Source organism: Apostichopus japonicus, chromosome 5, assembly GCF_037975245.1.
Source record: "Apostichopus japonicus isolate 1M-3 chromosome 5, ASM3797524v1, whole genome shotgun sequence".
In the NCBI taxonomy this organism is placed as follows: Eukaryota; Metazoa; Echinodermata; class Holothuroidea; order Aspidochirotida; family Stichopodidae; genus Apostichopus; species Apostichopus japonicus.
Genome location: NC_092565.1, coordinates 23,715,143 through 23,743,118, shown reverse-complemented (window position 1 = coordinate 23,743,118; position 27,976 = coordinate 23,715,143). Strand labels below are relative to the sequence as shown.

Below are 27,976 nucleotides of genomic sequence, written 5' to 3'. Positions count from 1 at the left end.
ATACCTGTATTGTAAACTCCAGACATTTGGGTCTTCGAATGACGAATTGCCTAGCTAGCGTAAAATATGGCTGATATTACTTCCCTTTTCAAAGCGTCAGTAAAAACTGTTCGCACCAGAAATAAAGCCCTTGGGCTTGGCAAGGAAAACGGTAAATCCCTGCTGCTTCCTCATTCGAGACAGAAATCGGATTTCTCCCAGAAAACAAAAGAGGTGGTATGTTGGCAATACATTGTTCGACAATGACTGACAGTTTGAGTCCCATCCATCATAGGCCCACAGCCTAACGTACTTACCAAGTTACAACAGAAACCTTTCATGGGGCAGTACCTTTTAGTTGCAACATGCAAAATTATGAAATATAGGCTATTATTAGACTCTAGTCTTCAGGCCAACATCCCTCAAGTTACGGTATGCTTTTACAAAAGACATAGTACCATACATCAGATAATTTTAGCAACTGCAGTAGTTGGCTGAACATTAATGTCACAAAACAATTGCAGTAACTCATTCACAGATTTTTTATACTTGGCTGGAAATTCAGTATAATTTCTGATTTTCAACTAGGGTTTTTATCTTGCCATATTGGAAAGAATAGTTAATAGGCTTACTGATCATGTGATGGTAGGTGAAAAGTGTTATGAACTGACCCAAAATTTTACAAACTGGTTTACAGCAATTTGATTGCTGTGATTTAGCTTGAAAATTTGGTTTACTAAAATGATATATAAAGACATGTTCTAGCCTTAGAAGGTATTTCTTTCCCAGAATGTGAGGATCTTACTGGTTCATTTATGCAAATGATACAAGTTGTGGAACTTGTGGCTAAATTCTTTGGGATGTGTATATCCAGTGCATCAGATAAAATAAACACAAAATGACACTGGTAGTCTACAAATGGAAAAAGGCGGTATCCATGAAAAACACCTACTTTCTAAATAATTAATTAATAAGTGTATTGTTCACACTATTTGGTTTGTACAGTTGTCTTAAATTGATCCTTTCATTTTCATGGCTTTTGTTTTAATAATTCAATTGTTTTAAGATTTAAAGTAATTGTGCTTACAGGTTGGCAGCATCACAAAGTTACGGGACTTCTTACTGAAACACCAAAAGGAATACATCAATGCATCCAGGTTGGTAACAAGTTTTAGTTATAATAAACTATTTCTAATTAATCTAAAATAAGGAATGTTTGATTACACCTTACAAGAAGCTCTGGGTGGTGTTTCTGGCAATTGTACCAAATCCTCTGATGATAAGGTAGAAACTAGAAAGATGACCTTGTTTTTGTTACTGAATAAATGTTAGTCAGGGAGTAAGTGTGGATTTGGATGGAGGGGGGGGGGGGGCGGTGAGGGACAGTTTGGTATTGCTAGGTTCCAAGCTAGCTATGCCACTGCCATTTTTAGTGTATCTATTTTGTGATGTTTTTAATGTTTTGTTTTCTAAATTTTCTATTTTGTTTCTATAAACAGTCATTTGTCTTCAACAGTCAGTCTTATGTCTGACTCAGAAAGAGATCAAATTGATCAAGATGCTCAGGACATTATCAAAACTTGCTCGGATTCGATACGCCTCATAAAGGGAGAAGGTTGGTAGTATACCCTCTTTAACATCAAATAGAAGTGTATTGTACGACTCAAATAACAACTAACACAGACATGTGAAGGGCAGAATATTGCAAAATATGACTCAACTAAATATAGGGTTCTTTGCTCTGTCAGTGTTTGTTTTTTTAGTAGCTTTCTAGCCAGGGTTTCCAGTTATCATTGCTTAAAACCTACCCTTTCATATTTGATAGCTGACAGTTTTCTTTGAAATCCCATGTACTATTGAGAATATATCTTGAAAATGGACTTCGGTGTAGCCAAGCAGTACATAGGGATTTGTTAATAGTCATCACTTTCATCTACTGACTGGATAACTCAGTCAACTTAGAGATCAATGACTCAAATTCCATTCATTTATTTCATTTATCTTCATTTTAAAGGTCTACGGACACCTATGAACAAAATTGTCCTAATCACTCTAATAGGCATTAAAAATCATGGAAATAGCTGCAACTTCCATAAAAATCCATCAAAGATAGATCTTTTTTACAAGTCTTTTCTTAATTCAAGTGTTATTTATGAATAAACATTCTAAGCTAATTATGCACTTTGATGATGTAATTGGAGTGACTGCCTAGTTTTCTGTTACATTATCCCTTTGTTTCACTACCTTTGTTCAAGGACACTTAGCACAGGTTTGTCGCCTAAATGGCAAATTTCTAAAATATTTTATTGTCTTCTTTGAAAAAAGGAACATCACATTATTCAAATGATATATGTGGGCTTGTAATTAGTGGTTACTTATTAAGGGCTAATATAAGAAATGTTGATGAGTGCAACACTCCACATCATAGTTTGCACATATTTAATGAGTTTCCCAGATTTATCAAAACTTCAGATGTTTATATCTTGGAAAAGAAAAGAGCTTTTCAGAAAATTTCAACAGATTTTGAATGAGATTAACACACACAACAAATGTACTGAATATAGGGTAAATTGGCTAGCAGTATGTAGTACTTTAAAATTCCATTGTTAACTCTTTAATGTTTCTCAGAATATATCTGTGCAACTTTTCTATTGATGAAGATCATTCTTTGTCTTTAAAAACTTTCAAATTCTCAAGTGCAATGGCCATGTCCCCTCATTAGTTAATCATATTTGAGTCCTTTTCCAGTACCATGTGCTCACATTTTTCGTTCACAGCTCAGCGACAGAAAGTATCAGACCAAGTCAAAGGTCATCGAGAAGCAGTGCTTGAACTCTTGGATGCCTACTTGAAAGGTACTATGCTAGCAGTCTGTCTGTCTGTCTGTCTGTCTGTCTGTCTAGAGTTATTAAAGCAGCTATTGATTATGTGAAACAAGGATGCATTACTAGTTAAATATGGCAGCCCGTAAAAGAGGGGGGAAATATTTATGGGATTTCCTGTCCTTCCATTTGCCTATTGCTGTAAATATATTTATCCAAACATCACATTTGGTGGAATGTAATTGTCATCTATCGAAAAAAAGGAGTAATCCTCACCTGCTGTGTTTTAATAGCAAACAGCACGACATAGGCAATGAAATATTTCCTATAAAAGATAATATTTTTAGTATTTGTTTCAACTGTACTGCTTAGCATCAGTGTTACCACAACACAGTTTCATGTTGGTATATCTATGTTTTCAACCATGGCCTACTTTACACAAACAACACAGTTCATGTTGGTAAATCTATGTTTTGAACCATGGTCTACTTTACATAAACAACACAGTTTCATATTGGTATATCTATGTTTTCAACCATGGCCTACTTTACATAAACAACACAGTTTCATGTTGGTTTACCTATGTTTTCAACCATGGTCTACTTTACATAAACAACACAGTTTCATATTGGTATATCTATGTTTTCAACCATGGCCTACTTTACATAAACAACACAGTTTCATGTTGGTATACCTATGTTTCCAACCATGGCCTACTTTACATAAACAACACAGTTTCATGTTGGTATACCTATGTTTTCAACCATGGTCTACTTTACATAAACAACACAGTTTCATATTGGTATATCTATGTTTTCAACCATGGCCTACTTTACATAAACAACACAGTTTCATGTTGGTATACCTATGTTTTCAACCATGGTCTCTACTTTACATGAACAACACAGTTTCATATTGGTATATCTATGTTTTCAACCATGGCCTACTTTACATAAACAACACAGTTTCATATTGGTATACCTATGTTTTCAACCATGGCCTACTATACATAAACAACACAGTTTTATGTTGGTATACCTATGTTTTCAACCATGGCCTACTTTACATAAAATAAGGCAGGTTCATATTGGTATACCTATGTTTTCAACCATGGCCTACTTTTTACATAAACAACAGTTTCATGTTGGTAAATCTATGTTTTCAACCATGGTTTACTTTACATAAACAGCACAGTTTCATGTTGGTATAAATCTATGTTTTTAACCATGGCCTATTTTACATAAACAACACTGTTTCATGTTGGTAATCTATGTTTTCAACCATGGCCTACTTTACATAAACAACACAGTTTCATGTTGGTATACCTATGTTTTCAACCATGGCCTACTTTACATAAACAAGACAGTTTCATGTTGGTATATCTATATTTTCAACCATGGCCTACTTTTTACATAAACAACACAGTTTCATGTTGGTAAATCTATGTTTTCAACCATGGCCTACTTTACATAAACAACACAGTTTCATGTTGGTATACCTATGTTTTCAACCATGGCCTACTTTACATAAACAAGACAGTTTCATGTTGGTATATCTATATTTTCAACCATGGCCTACTTTTTACATAAACAACACAGTTTCATGTTGGTAAATCTATGTTTTCAACCATGGCCTACATTACATAAACAACACAGTTTCATGTTGGTAAATCTATGTTTTCAACCATGGCCTACTTTACATAAACAACACAGTTTCATGTTGGTAAAGCTATGTTTTCAACCATGGCCTACTTTACAAAGAAGACAGTTTCATATTGGTATATCTATGTTTTCAACCATGGCCTACTTTACATAAACAAGACAGTTTCATGTTGGTATATCTATGTTTTCAACCATGGCTTACATTAAATAAACAACACAGTTTTATGTTGGTATATATGTTTTCAACCATGGCCTACTTTTTACATAAACAACACAGTTTTATGTTGGTACACCTATGTTTTCAACCATGGCCTACTTTACATAAACAAGACAGTTTCATGTTGGTATACCTATGTTTTCAACCATGGCCTACTTTACATAAACAAGACAGTTTCATGTTGGTATACCTATGTTTTCAACCATGGCCTACTTTACATAAACAACACAGTTTCATATTGGTATATTTATTGTTTCAACCATGGCCTACTTTTACATACAAACTATTTTGTCACGGGGACATTTGCTATTTAAATTGTCCTTCTTAGACTCACTGAGATTTATGACTTGAATATTCCTGTTTCATATTTTTGATATTCCTGTTTGATATTTTTGATATTCCTGTTTGATATTTTACAGGCGTGTGTAGGATTTACAGCGAACAAAGAGCCATCAGGGTGAAACGTGTGGTAGATAAGAAGAGAATGTGAGTATCTCATATTTATAGTTTGAAATATGTATTTCTGTCAATGTTCTGTTTTTGTCCTTGATTTTTCATTTACGTGTTGCTGCATTTCATATCAAACAATAGTGAATATATTTTGTGCAGTTTGCAAAATGGAATGCACAAACAAGATTTTTCATTTGGATGATAATGTTGAGTAGCACTACCATCTCTCGGCTCTGAACAAATCTTACCATTGGGAGGAAAAATGTTAGCATAGATCTTAAGATATAAATAACATCAGTGTCAAATTGATTTGGTTATTAAATTACTCCTTTTGTATGACTGGACCACTCAAGTCAGTCAAGCATTGTAAAATATCACTGCTCAGAGCTTCTCTTTATTCTGTGCAACTGTAAAGTTGATTGAAATGTTGTCAAAGTTGTCTACCTTTTTTCAGATCAAGACTTCAACCGGAACAGATAATTATGAGCAAGCCATCGATTACATCTACTCAGAGACAACTCGGTGAGGAAGGATCAAGCAATACTCAGAGTAGTGGTGAGTTAATCCACAATGTACCTCAGAAAATGTTCTCTTCCAGAAACAGTGATCATTTTTTCTTGTGGTAGTTAACATTTAATAAGTTATCTCATAATATGGAAGGAAATGAGTATTGACAACCTTTTATATTTGTCTTTGGTTAGTTTTCATTTGGCATGTAGTTAATACCATAGGAGCTTCTGATGAAACTCTCTCAGCTACATACCTGCCGTGTCTCCCATTCCACCCCCCCCCCAAAAAAAAATTGCAAGTAAATAAAAACTTCAAAGATAGAGTAAATCATAATAAAACGTCATGATATATAATGTTCCATGTAGCAACCCCTCCCCTAACATGATTACTTCACACTGATGGGTCTCTGTATTCTATACACTTATCATCCTTCTGTTGGGAGAAATTTCTTCTGAATGTTGTAACTAATATTATTATTCATTATTTAACACATTTAAAATAAGTTAAAATTGATTCAAGTGTTTTTTTTATATGAAATCTCCCTTTTCATTATTAGAAGCCAATCAGGTTGCCTTAGAAGAAACTGAAGCAAACGAGAGATTGGACTTTGATGAAGAGTTTACTCCGGAGGAGATGGAAGCGGTAAGTTTGTTGATCCATCCTCTCAAAGAATTTTCTAACGTCATTTCTTCACCGGCTTTTATTTATTAATGGGGAAGCAATAACACTGTACAGGTTGGAACAACATTGTTTAATATTTAATACAACCAGGTCAACAAAAAACTGGTGCTGTTTTTCTTTGTGTCATGTAATGGTTTTTAGTTTTTTGATGATTAAATATAAACTAACATTTTCCAGCATACAGATTGACATTCAATCTTCAGCAGATGTATAGAAAAACATTTCATTATAAGGATATTTTATATACAGCAGATTATGTGATACCTAAGGCAAAGACAGAAAGTTCTGCATTGCTTGTTGAAAACCTCATCTCAATATTAAAAACCACAAAATTACAAATTTGCTTGAGTAGACAAAATAACTGAACAACAATGTAGGATGGGTTTTAGTATCCACCAGTTGTGGTTAACCACAATCGACCACGAAAGCTGTTTAAATTGTTACTATTAGGTCTTATTCTAAGTTAACTCCTATGAAGAGTTTGGGAGTTGTCAGTATAACTGTTATGGGGAAAGATGGTTTACACATGAGAAACATTATTCATCATGTTAAAGAAAAACCGCAAGATGAATGGAACAATAATAGCGCCTTTCTATCTATTATTCTCGGCGGCTTTCCTTCCCTTGAACTGCTGGCTTCGTTATTTATTCATAGTTGATACCTATTACAGTGAATAACGAGGGTACTGAAGTGAAAGTTGCTAGTTATTAATGTTTTCTTTCCTTCGTTGAACAGTTTCAGCTGGAGAATCAATCACTCTTTAATGAAATGACCAATCTAGTGGATGAAGTAAGGTAAGTGTAATAATAAAAGAGTCAACCTAACCTACATAGGTAGGTGTGGCCTTTTAAGGTTATAAGATTATTAATTTCAGGGCCTTATTTTCACAGTAAGGCTTAAATTTCAGAGCATATCCTATGGAAAGTACATTTCCTTGAACAAAAGACATTTGCTTATCTGCAGTTCTTTTTTTAGCAGCGAAAAAGGTTGTTTCATGTCAAGGAGTTGAGGAATTATGGATAATGAAAGCAAACTTCTGTCCCCAAACTGTTTTGTTTGAGTCATTGTACATAAGTTAGACAGGGACTTTGTTCTTGTGAATGTTTTTTTAAAGTGGAATACATCTATAGCCTGCCTGACAAAATTACCCAACCTGTACCAAGGTATGTGTTTGTCAGGTGTGAACAAGTTGTTTCACCTGACTTAATTAAAATCGTTTGTAACGACAGCTGCTCGCCAAATTCCAATAGGCTGTTTGGAGTATAGTTCTGAAGATGTCACAAATGAGATAAATTTTAGTATTTTCCTGAAAAGCTTATAAAGTAAAAGAACTCGCTATAGAGACATTAGTTAAGCCAATGGTGAGGAAGGTTTGTAGCATTGAACTCTCTGTATAGTGTGTGGGGTAACAATTCTCATATGAATCAATTTGGATCCTATTTTCATGGTTGTTGTTTTTTTTGGAGGGGGGAGCTGGGTGGGGGGAGGGGAAGCTGGGGGGGCAGGGCAATATGTCATGTCAGTATATATGGTGATGTTTATTATTTCTCATTTCTTTTCTTTTTTCATCACAGACAAATAGAAGGCAAAGTGGTAGAAATAACTAAACTTCAAGAAGTGTTTGCAGAGAAAGTTTTAACTCAGGTATTGTTAAGGAATTTAATATTTTATTGCCTTACCAATTGCAGAGGGTATCAAACTTAAAAATGTGATATCAAAATTGTATTACTTTTTGTTGCCTATGATGGGTCTTTTAATGTCATGTCTGCGGCCATCTTAGTTGAGGGTGCACCTAACTTTCCTTGTTTACTTTCTTAGAGTGCTGACATAGACAGAATAGCAGAGACAGCCATGAAAACAACAGAGAACATCAAACAAGGAAACGAGGATGTTCGTCAGGTAAAAGTGGAACAAATTATTTGTCTTTATCCTTCCTTATGTTTGAACTTAGTTAAAAAACCATGAATTTGAAATTAAAAGCTCTGATTAAAATTTAAAAGCGACTGAAAGGTGAGTACCAAATTAGTATGGCATTGATTGTTCAATCGTTACCTGCTGAAATATGATTTAGTTTTAAATCGATTTATCTTTTGTTGATTCAAACAGGCAATCAAGAACACAGCCAGCCTGAGGGTGTGGATTTTATTCTTCTTAGTCATGTGCTCGTTTTCATTGCTTTTCTTGGATTGGTACAGCTGAATAAAATATTTAAATTTGACGATGCTCAACGCAGTTCTAGTGAGTTTCTCAGTCACTGTGGACATAATGTAGGTGTTTTGTGCCATATCTGTACTGAAACCTTTAAAAAAAGGAAAAGGTGTTTCCTTGACAACACATCCACAGTTTCATGATGGAGTATGGTGATAAAGAACTGAGGATAAATATGTCAAACAATTTGATGTACTTCTGAGGAGGGGAACCTTGCTGTTTGTTTTAAATCAAATGTCTTGTCTATGTTGCATTTGGTGATGTTGTTGGGAAAGCTACTGGATCATTTAATGATTGTGTAGTGATTGTGAGGAGATAGGTAAGCAAACAGACACAAAGAATTGCACCTCTCAAAAATTCAACGTATTGGTGCATTTGGTAAACAAAGGTTACCACTGCATGCTTTAGTCATGGTTTGTATCATAAAGCAGAAGTATGCATGGTGCTTGTGAGGAGATAGGTAAGCTACCACACATAGAAAAGAACAAGTCTCCTACAGGTAAATATGTTAGAATACAAGATTGGACTTACTACAAGCCTGCTACAGGTAGCTATGTTAAGGTACAAGATTGGACTTACTACAAGTCTCCTACAGGTAACCTCCAGTGTTTAGACTCTTGTTGGTATTTGTAACTTCATTTCTTTTCAGTGATTTGGGGTAGGGTGTTTGGGGGTTAGGAAGGGATATGAATATAGGGGAGGAAGTGGGAATGGGGGGAGGAGGGAGGAAGGTAGCCAGGAGAGTAGGGATAGTGATAAACACAGACAATCACTTTGACTTCAAAGATTCTCTTTCCTTTTGTTTTACTCATATTGTCAGTTTAACTTTTATGACAAATTTGTGGAATGGAATACTGAATTATTTTCAACATAGCAGAGTTTCGATCCATATCCCTAAAAGTCGAGAGTAACATTTAAGATGGAAGTGTCAGAAAAACATTAAAACTATAAACTACGTTGTAGAAAAAGGTACATTCTCGTAAATTATTGTGTTATTTTCGGACTATAAATCTGATTATTAATATATAGAGTAAAAAGCAAGTTTCTGAAATTCTATCGTATTTGTTTCAAAGCATTGTTCACAAAGTAAATTTACTAATAAGCATTTACTATTTCCAACAACTGGAAACCACCTCCCCCCCCCCACCCCTCTTCCATCACCAAGGCAATCACCATACTGTACCCCTCACGAACAATTTCTAAGGAAAATACTAGTTGTCTAACCATGTTGGTATTACTTTGAATAAAATTCTTGGTCTTAGCGTTTATGTCACTTTAAGGTTCACTGGCCTGATTTCTTGGCCATTGTGTTCGGCGTAAAACAAAGCGAAAAGTGATGCTTAATTGGAAAAATATCGTCCAAATTTAAGCCAACTTGATAAAAAGAAATATTTTGGTATTGGTTATTTTCGCTTTTAAGAAGATTACTATGTAAACAGTAAATAGAGGTAGCATTTTAATAAATTTACAACCACTTGTTATTAAAGGTCATATGTACTAGCCCCGAAATTTGCTACAACGCCAGATAGCGGACACCACTCAAACCATTTTCTTAACAGATATAAATAGCGCCATCTATTTCAATGGATTTGCGCTTGATTCGATCACAAATGAAGAGTATGTTGATACACGATGAGGAATCAAATAGCAATTTATGAAACGCCGACAGCGCTTGAACAGGGGGGAGGGGGGGGGGGTGCGCTACAGTTATAAAAGTGTTTCAGTTCCTGGTCAGGGTCTCTAGTTTCAGCTACAATAATTGGCTATATAATAAGAACAAATACCTCAATCATATATAGTCTTCTACTGAGCTCATAGATGAATAGTTTGTCCCCCATTAATTTGAACCAGTTTAATCCCCTGGTTGAGCTTAAAGAATGTCGAATTTCATTTGATGGAGGAGCTTAGTGAGGACGGCGTTTACTTTGGATATTCAAGCACCCCGTCTTCCACTTGGCAAAGTCTTTCGTAACCAGAGGTGTCGAGAAGTATATCGGACGCGAGGGAGGGATGGGTGGGAAAGAGAACAAATACTGTTGTCACCGTGGCCGACTTTTCGAAGTCTTAATAATCCCCGCAAAACTGCAACCCCCCCCCCACCCCCTAAGTAGTGAGAACTCATCTATTCCTTTCCCCATATATCCCGCGGGACCAGTAATTGACCCCTTGCCCTGTGGCTTTACCCTCACCCAACCCGTCTCGTCAGACCTCTTTGTACAGCATAAGGTAGTATGTTTCACACTTTTCATAAAAGAATTTAATTGGAAATGAGGCATGACTATGGTGCACCTAGTGTGCCATAAGTCCTAAAATCGACAGTTGAATTAAATTGACAAATGTTAAGTGTCTCGTGCTCTGACTAGATGAAATCGACAAATATCGATTTCTTTCACATATGTCGATTTCTTCCAATCAGAAAACTGTTAAATCACTATAGTGACAATGATCATCCTATGAGAGCACGAGAAACTTACATACCGGTAAGTCAATTTAATTGATATATGTCGATTTCTTCCAATCAGAGCGCCAGAAAACAACATGTGACACGGGTCGTCCAATGAGAGCACGAGAAACCGACATACGTCAATTTTAATTCGACGTATGTCGATTTCAGGACTTATGGCACACAAGGCACACCGTACACGTCTGTATCACTATCGAGCAACGCTATACAGCGAATGCTTTTATCGCGCCAATTGAATAGATTTCTCCGGAAGCGAGACATTGAGACAAAGTTAATGTAGTGAGGAAATACGTCATCGATATCTTCGTTCACGAGAATGGCAAGGTCGTGGAGAAATGAGAAAATAGCAATGACGCCAATGAGGTGACTCTTCGTATGTTTCTATTGTGTATGTGCATGGGGCCAAGTCGAATGCCAAAAATAGACCATATACAAACTGAACTTAATATACTTGATAACTTAAATTCTGCAAGGTCGTTCGGTCTTCTGACAATCATCCTAATGGGAACGCTTCAATCGATTTTACGTCGTTTTCATTTCCGCATTTTCCTAAATGGCCTATACTCCTATATTCCCTCTAACAACCGATCCGGTTTCAAGTCAAATTATTACTTTAGTTCTCTTTTTGGAATCCGTTTTATAATCATTTTAATTCTTAATAATTGATTTGATCGTTTTATTCCCCTTTTCCGTCTTATCACCTGAAGCTGAATGTAGTCAATTTAAGAGGTACCGCCAGAACTAGCAATTAGGGAGACGAAAGTAATAACAAAAGAAAACCATATTTGCCTGAGAATGTATATATACGGTTGCTGAGAACAAAGTGATGGCAGTATTTCAGTTTTACCGCCATGACATTTTTGGGCCATCGTTTCCTGAGAACATTGCCGATGTTATACGAAGCCTGTAACAGCCATGCATACATTAGGGAGTTCATCCTTGCATACAAAGGAACATATAATCATCAAAGAACACACACGAAAACCAAAAGTTTTAAGCGCATTTTCTTTAAATTTATTTCGCGAACGAACCGTTTTCCCGGCATCTTGCTATGTAATAATCAGCCGTCCGAAGAGGTTTCCATAAATTAAAGACGCCTACGAATGAGATGTTGCAGAACACATCAGAAAATATGGCTTTGAAGGTATGTGCGTTACCCCACCTCTAGTCGCGGTGATGGTTCGAACCATTGATACGATGTCAATAGAAAATATAAAATCAGAGAGAGGGAAGTAGGAAATCTTAGGTCGTCTGCTACAGCTGAATGTTGAGAAGATCCCTGATTGCACAAATACTGTTTAATTGATATCACTTATCTTTCAGAAATCAGAAATCAGGGAAGTGCTAAAGAAAGGTAGAAGCTTATAGACACAGACATAGTATTTTGGCTAACGATCAACCCAACGGCTTCTCATACACTGTGTTCAATTTTATTGTGTATTTTCAATTTTCAGTCGTTTTATCCAAAATTTAAATGTAGGTATAAAGTTTGTCTGCTAAACACATTACTCCAATGTATTGCTTAGATCGTGTCATTTCTTTACCATGTTTCTCTAGACTATCGGAGAGCTTCAGTTTTCCTTGGAAAGAGGAATTATGCTCAGTTTCAGGGGACAATGAAAGGGCCTGTCAATCAAAATGATTTGATTATGGAAAATGATTACCAAACTCTTAAGAATATGTCGTTAAGTCCACTACAGTGATTTCTTTTGCAGTAAAGGCGAAAATCTCCGTAACTATAGGTTGTTATTATTTGTCACAGAAAGATCAGGAAATATTGGGTTTAGTTCTTTATTGTTCTCACGAAAAGTGGATTTCAAGTAGCATGAAAGTGAAGGAACTATAAACACCGGGTACTGAGAATAACCCTCTTTTTGACCGGTTGAACGTGACCCCACCAGTTTTATATAAGTTTTTGCTTTCTTTTGAACTCGAAATGCCAGTTTTTATGTTTAAACTTGAAAGATTAAACAGAAAGTACTCAAATCAAACAGGATGAAAAAGTTATGCATCTTCGTTTCATCAAAGGGATACCGCGAATCGTGTTACTTGAACAGCGATAATGTTTTAATATAATTTCGCCAAACTATCTGCTTGTTTGGCAAGAAAACAAACAAAATAAACCTTAGTTCAAGAGACATCTCCGTTTGTCTCCTATTACAAAGACGCTTCTTTATGTTAAAATGAAAGTTTGTATTCACCTCGATAATAACATGAAAGATTCCCACCGACCTAATATGAATATCGGTGACGATGTTTATAGACGAGACTCCTGTTATTAAACTCTTAATGGAATTTTGCCTCAATCTTTTACTCCCTCGAGAAATTCAGTAAGCTGATCCGATCATTCCAAAAATTAGGTGGCAATTATGAGTAATGATATTGTAGGATTAAAAGCAATAAAAAGTAATACTAAAGTGTTACACATAAGAATGAGACATATTGATTGAGTTTGGTTATGATGAAGGAATCGGGTTATACAGAATTATAGCAAGACGGACGAAACGCGAGAGAGAAAGCCCCAGACGAAGAGGGAATCGAGATGGCACTTTAGTCATCATTCTAAACCCAGAGTACGTGAGTAAGTGCTGGCACATCCATAGGCGTAGGAGCTCAATTTAATTGCGGGGGGGGGGGGGGGGGCTGTAACGACTTGCCCTAAAAATATAAAGCGCGTTCAACATGTTAATGTGCATATCATATAGGCATGCATCGATAATTGCATCGCATGCCAATAACATACAATCATTTTCGTGTTATTACCCTTCCATATTGGTTAGAATTATTGGGGAAGTCTTTACAAGAATAATTATCATAATAATATAAGTTTAACCGATGAAAAACACATTGCAAATTATTTTTCTTTCAGCAGGTGCCCGAAAAATTCTCAGCATATTGCCCGAATTTTCACAAAACATTTTGGTTGGGGGCTGCAGGCCCCCCAGCCCTCCCCCATCTACGCCTATGGGCACATATGTAAGGGCAAGGGGGCCGCGAAGGAGCCCGTAAAGACCTACACTCATTCAAAACTGTAGTCTAAACAAGTGCAACCTCGGGCAAAGAAATCCAACATTACATTTTCATTACCCCAGCCCCAGTTATGGTAGGTCTTATACTCCGTATGTCAGGGTGGGGGGGGGGGGTCGGGGTCGTGAACGTTTCTTCATTGTCCCGGGGGTCCGGGGGGATGGAGATAGGTTGAAAAACAAAATCTCTATAGTTGAATACGTTGTTCCGACAAGTAAATCTCACTATATGCATGGATTTACATTGTGAGAAGGCAAAGGGAGTGTATAGGAAGGGAAACTATTAAAGTAAAAAGTTAAAAGTAAATAAAGTAAGAAAAAAATAAAGAAAACAGGTAAACAGTGCATGTGAACTTAAAAGACTTTACGTAGTGTATTTGATATGTTATAGTCTGACCTTAAATTTGGTTGAGCAAACGATCACAAAAAATAAAGCAAATAATCAAACCCCCATTAGCAGTAGGAAAACGGGTCACAAAATTAAAACTATTTTGATTACGGCTGTTGTGGGTTTTTTTTTAAATGAAGAGGATGTAGATTTCGATATGGAAGCTTTTATGGTTTCATCTAGTAAATACGGTACAAATTTGGATAATACTATTTATTTTGCAGCAAAAACAATTACATTCCACCCTAGTGTACTGTGGGTAACGACAGTACTGGGATATTAAGTTACATAATTTATAAGAACGTTTTATAGGCTAAGCGGAACGTATTTGAACACCATTTTCTCTGTCATTTTAAACACTGAAGACCCGGTTGGAAGGACATGACTATGGGAAAGAGCGGAAATGGCCACACCTCCTCCCCTTCCAGCTTCCCCCTCCCCCCCCCCCCCCCGCACTCCGAAAACAAAACGGTCGTGAAAACGAGGCTATAGTATTGCAATATTACTTTCCCCTTTGCCAATAGTATAGTAGCTAATACACTATTCAATATATGCAGTAAGTGCTGCGCTTTCGTATACACCGCGTGTAACAACGACGAAGAAAGGGCGCATACGAAGTATACACAGATTATCAAGCAGTCGAAGCAGTGCGCGCTGCTGTTTTCGATTACGTAACAATGATAACGCAAACCTCCGTACGTTAGATATCCAAGTGACCAGCTGAATGTTTTGTAAACATTCAATACATATACGTGCACATTAAGGCTCACACAGAAAACATTGAAAGAGAGAAACTCGTGAGTACCAGACCGCAAAGAAGAAATTGCAGAAGCATTGGCAAAAGGCTTTTTTCGAATCATTTTTTTCTCTTTCTTCATCTTAACGTCCATGAAACTTTAAGAAAGTCATTCAAGGTTGGTATTGCTTTCAGTTGAAATAATGTATAAGCACTGTAGATATTACAAGTTTTGACTGCGCGTTATTGCGTACTTCATGCATGTAGCCTATAGTACTAGTACAACAGATCAATGAAATGCCCCTTTCCCCGTTGAGGGCACTTTTATTCGGGATTTGACTTAAGAGTATAGGGTAATGGGGTGGTGTTGCCGGGGGAGAGGAGGGACAATGCGAGGGAGCGGGAGAGGAACTGCTGTAACGGAACGTTCATCGGTAAATAAAGCATGGGCCTAAAGATATAGGTCTACAAGAGAGTGCGGACACAAAGTCCCCATCAACGGCTGACAGAATCACAGGTTTCCAACCATTGGCACTAAATCACCAACTTAAGGTTGATTTATAAAACATTTCCACCATTTTGTCTTCAAATAACAAGGAATCACTTATGCTTTTTTCCCCAAACTTGGCGTTAAAAGATTTGTTGGTGCCAAGCATGTGGGACAAAAGCCACTGCAGTATGCTTGAGTTAGTTTATGAATACGGGGGTAGGCGGGGGGGGGGGAGGTGAGACTTGTAAACTTTATTGAACGCTGGGAAGGGAGGGGAGTGAGGAAGGCGGAATTGGGCGTTATGATATACCACTTGCAAGATACGGCAGTATCAGTGAATCATTCAACTGAAAATTACTTTTTGTTTGAACAGAATAGGCAGCCAAAGTCTTCACCTTTCAAATGTTCCGCTTAGTCCCTCATTGGGTGTTTAGCTTCTACCTCTCCAAGTTTGCTTTATCCGCCAGACGGAGGTGGTGGGGGATAGTGGGGGGTGGGGGTGGGTGTAGGATAGCATGGGGTATCATCGCCCACGGCAATTATACTAACTTACCATAAGAAGAAGTGATATAATTACATACACATATGACAGCCATTAAATCCACAGTTTAAATTACCAATTCGTTATAGACGTTTCATGGTAACAGTCTATATAATGGATTGTTTGAATTATTATAACTGTTTCCACTCTGTTTTATAACAAAGGCCACAATTAGTATAATACTGGTAACATTTTTAATGGTTTTCTGTTAATATTTTGAACAATAATATCCGGTGATATTGAACTTCATCAAGATGGTGCACCTATTTAGCAGTTATTTTATAGGCATAAAACAATGAATACATATTAACAATGTTTTAAACCAGAGAAACTAGGTTCTTCATCAACTTTGTCTGAAAAGTAGCATTTCTGAAAGGAGCTAAAATGTCTGAAGGGAGCATTTTAAACATTTAAGCTATTTCTAAAAGAGAGAGCCATTTAAATACGATTTATATTTAATTTGCTTTAAATTTGTCGGATTACGATCATTTCAAGCAGTAAGGCTACAGAGAGAACAAATAATATCTGAATGATCAGTTTTAATCTTAATTATTTGCTTAAATTATTTTTTACAACAGATGCCGTCTCAATCCAAATTTATTCGTTTCCTTCGACGGTGTTGCTGTTGCTGTGTTGACAGTTCTGATGAACAGGGGAAGAAAACCAAGAAAGAAAACAAACAATCAAAGAAGGCCAAGAACAACAAGAAACTTAGACAAAAGGAAAGGCGAGATAGAAGAGACAAGAAAAGTAAGAAAGAGCTTGGAAATGTCAACCACCAAAACTCAGCTCAGACCAACAACTTCGATGATGGCGGCAAACAACCTCCTACATCATCTTCACTCCCAGTAGCCAATAATAGCAGAGTGCACCCTCGTTTGCTATGGAAGGCTAAGAGTGTCCAGGAGTACACTAGACTTGAGAAGTCGCCCATCGAGCCTCAATCTACCAGTGTTGTAAAGCTACAATCAACGCTATCAATCACCAGTCTTACTCAGATTCAAATCACCTTCCCGTCATCTCCTCATTATGACATTTCATCTAAATATGTATTTAAAACAAACAAAAACACAATCCATAACACATGTTTTTACTCTTGGAGTGACTTAGGCATTTTTCTTCACCGTTTATTTCATATTCGATTCCAAGCGATGCCTTATAGTGTTTCTTCGGATAGTGACTTGCATGTATCGCTTCAGCGTTTATTTGGGATTAAGCATCCTCAAGTGACGTCATCATTTTCCTCTTGGAATGACACGATCAGCTCTCTTCAATGCATGTTTGAAGGTATCGGAGGGGAGATAAAATCAGAGGCAGGTAGCGGACAAACACAGGATGTAGATTATACTTCCACTCTTCCTTCTATGCAGAATTCGTCCCTTTCGGTCTGCTTGCTTAGCTCTTCTTCCGAAGATGCGAAGCCATCCTTATCCAACACACACCCCACACCTGTGTCTCTCGAGGCACCGAAGCGCTATCATTCAAGGAAGCCAAGATGGCCACTCAACCCGTGGTTGGCGCCCAAGTACAATGGCTATCCAGAGACCATCCCAACTCAGCCACGATGGTACGAACACACATATCAGAGCGAGGAGATCCTCCCACAAAAGGATGACGAACCAGAAGAACCGAAACCTGATGTATCGAGATCGGTACCCGGCACCGAGAAGGAGGATACCCCATGTGTCCTCTTCGGAGACACGACTGGAGATGATGCCCAAAACGAACAAAATACTACCAAGGTTGAGGCCGAGAAGGACGACCAAGGCGAAGAGGAAGCTTCTTCAGACATACGCCAGATGGATTCGCTGGTTGTTCCAAAACCAACTTGTTCTGGTGACAACAGGAATGAGATGGTTGGTGATCAGGTTCCAACAAGTGATGCAGCGTCACAGGAGGAAGTGATTAGCCAGGAGGGAAGCACAGTGACAGAACAGAGAGCAGAGAGCACACATGAATCTGAGATTGTGAATAGCGCCTTAAGTGGCGGAGGATCTGACATGAGTACCAATCATGACCAGCCAGGCGCGACTGTCGACCACAAAGAAGAGAAGGATGGCATATATGTAATGTTATCACACATCCAGCCATTCCCAGTAAGTGTCCGGTTGATTTCCATCACAATGGATAGTCGTAGTCGTTACATAAATATAATGTGTTGCTTACCATGTTCAGTCTAGGTGATATTCGCATAACATGCATCACAACACTTTCATGGCCGGGTATATAGTGTTAGTGTGGTGGGGGATGGGCAATAGCGAAGATGTAAACTTAAGAGCAAATCAATGGGCAAATGGAATAGCCGAGTAGTGGGCGATTGGGAGGAGGGGGAAGGTGTGGAAACGACGGGGAGATGAGGTGTTAGGGTTAGGGTTTCTACCGATATTTCATAAAATGAAGTGTAATTTGTCCGTCTATTTTTTTTTGACCAGGTGTGTGAAATGAAGGATGCCTTGATTCCTAAGCTGAGCCTCCCGAGTCACGTCTATAGTGAACGCCTCTCTCAGTTCAACGTTAACAGGGCATCACGAGATACCAACGCATGCGCAATTAACCACACCCTTCTTGCAGTTACGTATTACTCTTTCGGTATGCAGTCCGGTGATTTGCTTGATAGTCACAGCTTGAAATCACTCCAGGTCCAGAAATGGCTCTGGAAGACCATCAACTTAGGTAACTTGCTCCATCGGTCTCTCTTTAAGCCATCCGACTGTATATTAGCTACCGATGCCTTTAAAATCGTCAAGAGCACCTTTACGCTTCGCGGTCTTGTCTGGAGAGGATGTGTTGGCGCTCAGCAGGGCCTCCCATCTAGGCTACGGATGCTTCCAAGGAATCTTTCTCTGGACATAGTGAATCCTACTAACAAAAGAAGCTCTTTGGCCTATCACGTCAGCAAACTTAATCCATATCACATGGAAGCCATGTTATACACCATCAACAACAGCTCCTTTCTTCTACTGCCAACGGATGACGAACGTGTGGTACTTATCGACATCCATCCACATCCTACTTTCGGTGGTGGCGCTGTAATCATGTTTTGCACAAATAGTGAGAGTGGAGTGCAGGATATGTTGGATGAGTTCTACTTCAGAACAATTAAGCCATTTCATAGATTTAATCTCGGTCAAGGAAATATCATTTGTTGTAAATTGGAATCGGAAAACAAACTAATACCAAGAAACCTTAAAGAATGGATTGATAAAATTTAAAATTGAAAACTTTAAAATTAAAATTCTTGAAATTAAATTGTAATTACTTGTGTCACTTTGCTATGAAAAGAATCTAAACTTTAACTAAAACTTTTTTCATTTTTTTTAAAGGAAATTTACAAAATTGTCTCAAGCTTTTTTATTTTTTAAACCTTTTTTAACCTTTTTTATCATTTTTTTTATTTTTTATTTTTTTAATCTTTTGGCAAGAATACTAACTGTTTTCCTTTATTTCAATTTTTTTCCAAAATCTAACAAAATTATCAAAACCTTCCAAAACTATTCTTTTCTTAGTAATTTGGCACATTTAATTTGATCTTAATAATAAAATTGATCGGACTGACATATCTCAAAATTGTAACATTATAAATTATAACATTGTAATAAACAGACTTCATTTGTTGTGTACTTATTCAAATGCTCCTTTTAGACCATGCAGAAAGAAGTAGCTTTCTAAAAACTGTCGACGCTTTTGGTATTATGCTAATATTAAGATTCAACGTACAAATTTACGAAATATACAACCTGCCTTTACCTCGGGAAACCACCCCCCCCCCCCATGTCGCGTCAGAAATCGTTTTGTCGTTAATCGTGTCGCAATTGTCCAAAGTCGGGAGGTCAGTAATCGCCTCAAGATTCATTACTAATATCAGGTCTGACGAAAAGGGCTACAGCTACCGCGGCCCGGGAGTAATTAGGACCCCCGAGAGAAAATATGGGATCAAGAAATACAAGATTATTCATTAAATATACTAAGTCAACTTGGATTAAATTGCTATGTCAGGAATTGAATAAGCGAGTTCAGAGTTACGAGTGCGCATGCCCGATTCTCACTTGGGGTCAGGTCAACTGAGAATTGAATCCTCGGAAAACGTAAACAATGACAGCTTTTCATAACGATAATCGCACTAAGAATGGGTTACTGCGACATTCGGAATTTATTTCTAGTGCATATTTCGGTGTGTTTACGACTTAAAAACGTGTATAAATTGACTGAAACTACTTCATAATAATATAATGGAACACAGGTCCGTATCGCACGTGAAATAGTTAGTCTGATATAGGCCTACGAACGGGAAAAAGGAGTATATGTGACTGTATCCTTCGTATGGGTTACGCGACCTTACGTGGTTGCGGGTGTCTTAATGCTTCGCGGAAGTTCTAACTGATAATTTTCGGAAATGAATTTAAAATATAGCATGGAACAAACTATTTTGCCCTTTTGTTTGTCATTATGAGCCTGAACTGTTTTTTAGAGAATATCGTAAGCAACTCGAGTCTAAAATACTAACAGTGACACTGACAGAACTGTAGATCTAAATAGGCCTACATATACCTATCCTCATACTCGTTGCTTTTACGTCCATCAACGAACACTGCATAGTAGAGGCATTGGTATCTTGTAGTTGCAACTACATGGTTTTTCATGTTAAGAAATATTAGTTCTCTTCATTTTTATGCGTGATTTAAAATAAGCTTAGTCTTATTCTTGGCATATTCCTACTACTTATAGGGGGGTGTTACTAAAACGAATGACAATTGCGTTACACATAACGAATGACGATATGTTGTAGGCCTACACACTAAAAAATTGCGTTGACTAAAACGAATGAAAGTAAATGACAGCACAGACATTTGCTTCAACCGGATATCACAGTTCAGACTTTGTGGGTATATTAAAGCCACGCAAAAAAATCGGAAAATTGGGGTTTAAATCGCAAAAATTCGAGTTGACATTTTGCGACTGTGACCGGTGTTTTCGGTAAATTCTTGAGCAAGATGTTTGACTTGTCCTGTGGGATTTTACCCCGTGAACTTAGGGGAATTGAAAAAAAATATTGCTGTATAAAAATTATTGTTTTTATTACCCCCCCCCCCAGGGCAAGGGGACGGTCGCCTCCCTGGCGGAGGTTCTTTTCCCAGACTGATCATAAAGGTGGGACCTCTTCTCTCTTATCCCTCTTATATCCACTCACCACCGTCCTTCGTTGTTATTCGTTGTCATTCGCTGTCATTCGCTGTCATTCGCGAATGATAATTAACCTTGTACAAAGTCAATTGTCATTCGGTCATTCGTTTTTGTTTGTCCTCTTATAGGGTGGGTTCAATTTGTTCGAAAAAAATAAATAAAAATATTTATTTTATTTGGCGAAGAACATTATAAAAAAATAATAGTGGGTGGGGGGATTTCCAGGGGTTATTCCAAGGAATATTATTAATACGCTGCGATGGTGTACACTCTGCCTTTAGAGAGCACAACCTTGACTCGGCAGAAATGACATTGTAAAATATTTCCCTGAGCCACCCAGACTCTAAATAGCTGAAGACTTTACCATCTTTATAGTCCGTCATCAATCTTTGCTTCAGTTCAATGTTATCAATACTGGTAAAATAATGCGCAATATCAATGTACATGCAAGGCGGCCATTTTTTCATTTCAATTTCGCCCTCCTATGCAAGTGGTAAATCCGAAAAGAGGATCGGGCATGGTCTTTCCTTCAACCTGAAGTACCGATGCGTAGTCATCTGCCTTTTCATTTCGCGCATCTGCTTTATTAACTTCAGCAATGTTCATCTGAACGGCAGCATACGCTAAAGCAACCAACTCTTCTTTCCGGCCATTCATCTTCAACTTTCGTTTCTTTAAAAATTCCTTCAGTCTGTCAACTTTCCAAAGTTTAAACTCTTCCAAACTTGTAGGAATATCCATCCCAAAGCGAAAAAACAGAGTAAATTTAGACGTAAATTATGCGATTTCTAATGTTTACTGTAAGTGCTCATTAAGTTAACGTGGGTACGCGAGCATACAACTCTCGTCGCAACGAGAGTATTCTTATTTGACCTCTTGACCTCCATTGCGCAATGCAAACTCTGAACTCGCTTATTGTAATGTTATGAATTAGCAACGACTTGGTGAAAGTACAAGAGCGCCATCGTTACGGACAGCTTCGTTGGTTTGGGCATACATTTACGACACATTCAAAGTGCTTCTGGTTCGCCGAAGTACACTCCTGGAGATAATGACCTTTAAGTGATTTTCAGATAACCAAGAGTGTCAAATAGACAATTTTGCGAGAGAGAAACATGGTTGCATGGGGGGGGGGGGGGTAGTAGCAACCCGGTTGTAGAGGTAAGAGCACAGCGTGGTCACAACGTGGCTTCCTGGCACAACAAGAAGCCTATTTACTGATGACATTTAAATTACGTTGCATCTATTGGGAATGGGAAAGAGGAAGTTTCTAAAGTGGGCCGAAGTGGGGAAAAGATTTGCTTTTACAATCGAAGTCCGTTTTTAGGAGAAAGTAACTTTTTACAACTTGAAGAATTTCTTTTCTTACAATGAGACCAAATACCAGTGACATCATTCAAAATAAGATTACAAAATGATCAAACTAACATATCCTTCTAGAGGTTATAGGAATATACTTGCAATTCTAAACATTTCTTCACCAAATACGTCTTTCAACAACATACGAATCACAAAAACCAAACAAAAAGTTTAAAATATGACACCATCATCAAATGAAATAGAATATGAGTACTGGTGCTGGAGTACTGGAGCAACCCGGTTGTAGAGGTAAGAGCACAGCGTGGTCACAACGTGGCTTCCTGACACAACAAGAAGCCTATTTACTGATGACATTTAAATTACGTTACTTCTATTCCACCTATATACCTTCTTGGACAAACTTCTTTCTTCTGATCTCCATCTTCCCATCTCGTCGGTTAAAAGGTACACCCCGCCCCCATCTACTTACTCATTATTTACATTTCTTGATATAAATATGTACCGAAATACACTAATATTTTAAGTCCCACAGAAACTCCCGTTTGAACAGGAGGGTAAAATCCCATTGCTTACATATACTTGTACCTTATCTATTATTTAATCACATGTAAGTAAATATAGTTATGGTCTCCTAAGCGAAATCAATCTGAGCAATATCCTGAAAAACAATGCCCTCCCCACCCCCGGCCCCACCCTCGCTTCTTTCTCTCCACATCAGTCTCCATAACCTCCACCTCTCACTACATCATCATAGCCCTTACACAGTAAGTCGATGGCGCCCTCACTTTTGCGCTCGATACCATGTCAGGCAAGGGCGGCGGAAGCACTTTTAATCTGGGGGGGCACCGACATCAAAGGGCACTTTGCAGAAATTCAATTGGACTGATGTAGTCTTATATTTAGTAACCTTTATAACTCTTATTGTATTATCTTCTTCGCGTATACACATCACTCCATCAACGGCCCCCCCCCCCCTTTCATGGAAAAAATGCATACTAGCACTGCAATATCCAAAGTTGTATGCACGACATTCTGAGCGGAGCGCCACCATCGGTTGGCGCGGAGCGTACAAGAAAATTTTTGGTTTTACAAATCCCTCAGATGGCCGGAAACGGCCCTTCCCGAGTGTTCATTCTGGTTCCCTGGCCTCTTGCTAACTTGAGACACCTCAATTTTTATGTAGAAAAAGGGCACATTTTTAACCCTGAGGAAAAGTGGGGGGGCACGTGCCCCCTGTGCCCCCCCGGTTCCGCCGCCCTTGATGTCAGGCATAGTTGTTGTTGAATTTTGCCTTGTGCGTGCAGTTGTGAGAAGCAGTTACGGCATGAATCGCTTAGGCCTACTTGGCGATTCGATTTTACGGCCAGATGTTATTAACCTACTACACATCTCAGTTATATCAGCACCGAGTTGGCCCTATGGGCTTGGAGTTACACGCCAATTTCTCAGAATTGTGAAGACGGTAGGAGGTGTTTAGACTATACGAAACTAACAAATTGCCGGTATTTTGGTCCCAACGTAGTAAAGTAGCCATTTCTCTTAAAGAGCATATTAAAATATTTAGCATAGTTTGGTCTGAAGGGCTTTGTACGGAAACAACCCCCTACATGCATTCAGTGTTCCGTCGGTGTTATTTATTAGTATTATCATTTCATATTTATTTATTCACATGCATGCCTGAAATTCCCTTGTCATGTAGCACACCGGAGGTGTTTATCTGTCACGTGACGGTAATATCAATGGTTCATTGCAACTGAGCATATTTGAAATTCACAAGTTCTTTTTTCCACTTTCACCCTTCATCCTATCAAAGTAAACAAAAACACCTGGAAAAAAATGAACACAAAGGAAGGAAATATGTTATTTGCTAATGTGACTTTAATATTTTCCAACGAGGATCCAGCCACCCCCCTCCCCCCTTAGCAGGCATTCATGACACGCGATGTTTTCGTTCTGTCTCTCAACCTGTGCATATAGTGGTTAATCGAAAAATGTTCCTTTAGGAGAGAGAGAAAACAATCCCACCAAACCATGCATTTGACATCTTTGTGTGATAAATTTATCCCGATGTTGGCTAGAACGACCCCAATTCTAAGAAAAGTCAAAGGTTTTTGTTTTGATATTTCTTCACGTCGAGGACCTAAGCAAGTCTTAATCTGTCATCCGTATATAGAACCAGGAGTCTACGGTGTTACGCCGTTTATAATTTTGATTTACTTCTTTTGGCATCAAAACTATACTGGTGCTTATTAAATATTATCTAATACTGTCATTTCTGAATTTCAGATTTTCCTAATCACTAATCTTAACTTTGATATTATTAACGGTCATTTAAAATAGTTCATTGTTTACGTACGGCATAGCGTAAAGAAGGGCGACATATTACTGAATATTTATTTATGAATCTCTATAAGTTTGACCTGTGAACAATATATTAAACTGTTAGTTTTATGGATTTCCGTTCAGTCGACATGACTCATTCGGGGTGTGGCTGCCGAGAGTGATAGATTGGACGAGACCGTGAACTCAGCGTCACAAATTCTTTCAATTGATGACCTCTCGGTGGGGGTGAGTGAATGGTATGCTTAGGGTCGCTATATCTGTTTAGAGCAGAGGTACACATGTGTCACAGAAAATATATTTAAAAGGACTTCAACCAAACCGGTAATAATTCATAACTGTAACCGGAAGTCGCTTACTGTGACATTCTCTGTAAATACGCTCTCTATATGCACTCTTTATGTACACAATAAGTATGGCAGGGAGGCAAAACATTGCGCAACAGATTCACAACATTCCATACACCTTTTAGCGAATCTATAGTCGTTCCAGTAAGTAATTTATACATCACCGTGTTTCGCTTCCTTTGTAAATAGGGTCAGCAAAAGGGTACAATGCAAGTTACGAAGCAACATGTCTTTTCGCTATCCAGCCGACCTCACCCCCCCCCCCCCCACTCGCACCCTCCCTTGTTGGGATAGCACTTGCCAATGATATATCGTACACACACAAAAAAAGAATATATTAATCTGTATAAGGCTAGTGGTAACTTTCCCGGTAGGGGTGGGTGTTACAAGGGAATGGGAGAGAGTAAGTTTCTAAAGTGGGCCGAAGTGGGGAAAAAATTTGCTTTTACAATCGAAGTCCGTTTTTAGGAGAAAGTAACTTTTTACAACTTGAAGAATTTCTTTTCTTACAATGAGACCAAATACCAGTGACATCATTCAAAATAAGATTACAAAATGATCAAACTAACATATCCATCCTAGAGGTTATAGGAATATACTTGCAATTCTAAACATTTCTTCACCAAATACGTCTTTCAACAACATACGACTCACAAAAACCAAACAGAAAGTTAAAACATTACACCATCATCAGTTGCAATGAAACATGACTACTGGTGCTATGCGTATTTAGTAAAGAACCTCAGTTGTTGTTGAAAAATTGACTAAAATAAATGCAAGGTCATGCACCACTTTTGCATGTTGGGGGGGGGGGGGATGGGGGGTTGGGCACGGTCACCATTATCACTGATCATAAGTGTTTTCTTTGTTGGCTTTTAATATACCTAACCATAAATTGACTAAGTAAAGGCATGCGTTAAGAGCCTCGAATCACTCGAGGAGTTGAAAATAAACCTCACTGAAGTTGATTGGCCACACAACCGTTAACATTACTTATTCTCACTGGAGTTACATCCTTAAACCTAACATTGTAAAGACGCATTACTTTATTAATATTTTATTTAAGATTAGTATATTAATTAACCGGGTTGCGTTGTGTGATAAACTATACACCTTCCTTAACCTGTTACTTGTATTAAATCCGTAAATTCATCTTTGAAAGAAATAATGCTAATAACTTCATAAATAACTAGGCGCGGGTCCAAGCGGGGGGGGGGGGGGGTTGGAGGGTGGTGGACGGACGTTTGTACGTGACCGTTTTTCTCCCCAAATGTTATTAGCAGAACCTTGCGTGTATACCTCATTAATAGCCTAAATATGGCTCATAATGCACCATTTTACGTCTAAAATGTTTTTGTTTTTTTTACTGTGGAGGACACCCTGACCCCACTTCTGCATTTAAGTCGGCTTCAACAACCCCAGGGCCAAACCCCTCGCTTCTTAAAATCCTATTAAGCTCGTCACTTAATTTAGGAAGTTGTATGAGGTAGCTTTATACATTATTTCGTAGTTTATTTGAGAACAAATCTAAAACAAAGGAAGCGTATTGAAAATACTAACAAGAGATAGGGGATATAAGAATATTACATTTCTTATAATTGTTAGCAAAGGCATGAAACCCCCCCCCCCCCTCCTCCTCGCCGCCTTTCCCCTCAAAAGCAACCAGTAATCAATGTTTCGATCGATCAACCTATAATCAATCGTAAAATAATTACTTGTCACTATAGAATGGTTGAGCGTGAGAGTCATGAACTAAATGAAACGACTTGAGCAAGTTCGGGTCAGTGTGTGAATGCCAACATATCATCTCGACGAAGTTCCTTGAAAACGTCATTAGGACTTTGTGGGCGTTTTTGTGTCTTCAGCCAACCGATTCACACAGAGATGACAGTAACTTCTGTTTTACTCTGGTACAAAACTTTTAAGATTTACAATACTCACCGCGTTCTCTGTGTGTATCGGATGTGCTTCAACAAGAAATAAAATTAAACATGTCAAAGTTTCTATTAATGTTTATTGTTTATGGGCTTACCTGTAAATGCCAACTCTAGAGAGATAAAACACAGGTAGGTTACGGACTCAAACTGTGAACACCGTAACCTTTTAGCAGATTAAAGAAGAAAAATAGCTAAAAACTTCGTACATGGAGAATAGGCTGTACTGGAAATAGGCCTCTATAGTATGGGCACAAATATGGAAATGGAAAAACTAGAAAGAAACTTCAAATTCTCAACCACGGTGTTGTCTATATCGACTGTAGCAGATTATCTTTCTGCTATTGTCGCTTTGTTTACACAACCAAATACATTACAATTTTGTTATAAATATAAATACTACATTACAGTTCATGCCTTTTCATTTATCTGGCAATTAAAGTTGAACCACTTTTCCTCCAAACTGAGTGTGCAAAAATAGCTAAATATGTTTAAAAATTCCTTGCCTGTTTAGATGCTGGAGACACTATAGGATAAAGTTCATATGAAGCAATTTATTGCCTCAGGAGAGTGAAAAACTATTGAGGTGGCAGATAAATGCATGTTGAAGTTTGAAAATTAGACAATATTATGTCTACTTACGTCGGTGTTTGGCACAGGGTTTGGAATTTTAATGGATGA

General features: G+C 37.9%; 2 protein-coding genes and 1 long non-coding RNA gene across 3 annotated transcripts in view; 2 read left to right on the top strand and 1 right to left on the bottom strand.

Annotated features, from left to right (window-relative positions):
- Window positions 1-139, bottom strand: part of LOC139968134 (uncharacterized) — a 68,542-nt gene extending 68,403 nt beyond the window's left edge. The window contains exon 1 of the long non-coding RNA XR_011793228.1: window positions 5-139. This is a non-coding gene — a long non-coding RNA (uncharacterized lncRNA). The remainder of the gene's footprint in view (window positions 1-4) is intronic.
- Window positions 5-9,569, top strand: LOC139968124 (syntaxin-18-like). The gene is made up of 11 exons (XM_071972509.1): window positions 5-216; window positions 1,069-1,136; window positions 1,479-1,594; window positions 2,757-2,834; window positions 5,099-5,165; window positions 5,584-5,684; window positions 6,196-6,281; window positions 7,056-7,114; window positions 7,895-7,964; window positions 8,139-8,219; window positions 8,427-9,569. Exons 1-11 carry the CDS (start codon window positions 67-69, stop codon window positions 8,517-8,519), a joined length of 969 nt encoding a protein of 322 aa, XP_071828610.1. The 5' UTR covers window positions 5-66; the 3' UTR covers window positions 8,520-9,569.
- A 5,572-nt stretch (window positions 9,570-15,141) lies between these two features.
- On the top strand, window positions 15,142-19,777 carry LOC139968205 (uncharacterized). Its single transcript, XM_071972595.1, has 3 exons — window positions 15,142-15,320; window positions 16,752-18,269; window positions 18,606-19,777. The coding sequence occupies exons 2-3, from the start codon at window positions 16,752-16,754 to the stop codon at window positions 19,383-19,385; spliced, it is 2,298 nt and encodes a 765-aa protein (XP_071828696.1). The 5' UTR covers window positions 15,142-15,320; the 3' UTR covers window positions 19,386-19,777.
- Window positions 19,778-27,976: the final 8,199 nt, after the last annotated feature.

Bases quoted from the DNA above. Each gene is read 5' to 3' on its own strand.
- LOC139968205 (XM_071972595.1), top strand. From the start codon at position 16,752: ATGCCGTCTCAATCCAAATTTATTCGTTTCCTTCGACGGTGTTGCTGT. The intron at 18,270-18,605 runs GTAAGTGTCCGG...TTTTTTGACCAG, and splicing joins CACACATCCAGCCATTCCCA to GTGTGTGAAATGAAGGATGC.
- LOC139968124 (XM_071972509.1), top strand. From the start codon at position 67: ATGGCTGATATTACTTCCCTTTTCAAAGCGTCAGTAAAAACTGTTCGC. The intron at 7,115-7,894 runs GTAAGTGTAATA...TTTTCATCACAG, and splicing joins AATCTAGTGGATGAAGTAAG to ACAAATAGAAGGCAAAGTGG. The intron at 8,220-8,426 runs GTAAAAGTGGAA...TGATTCAAACAG, and splicing joins GAAACGAGGATGTTCGTCAG to GCAATCAAGAACACAGCCAG.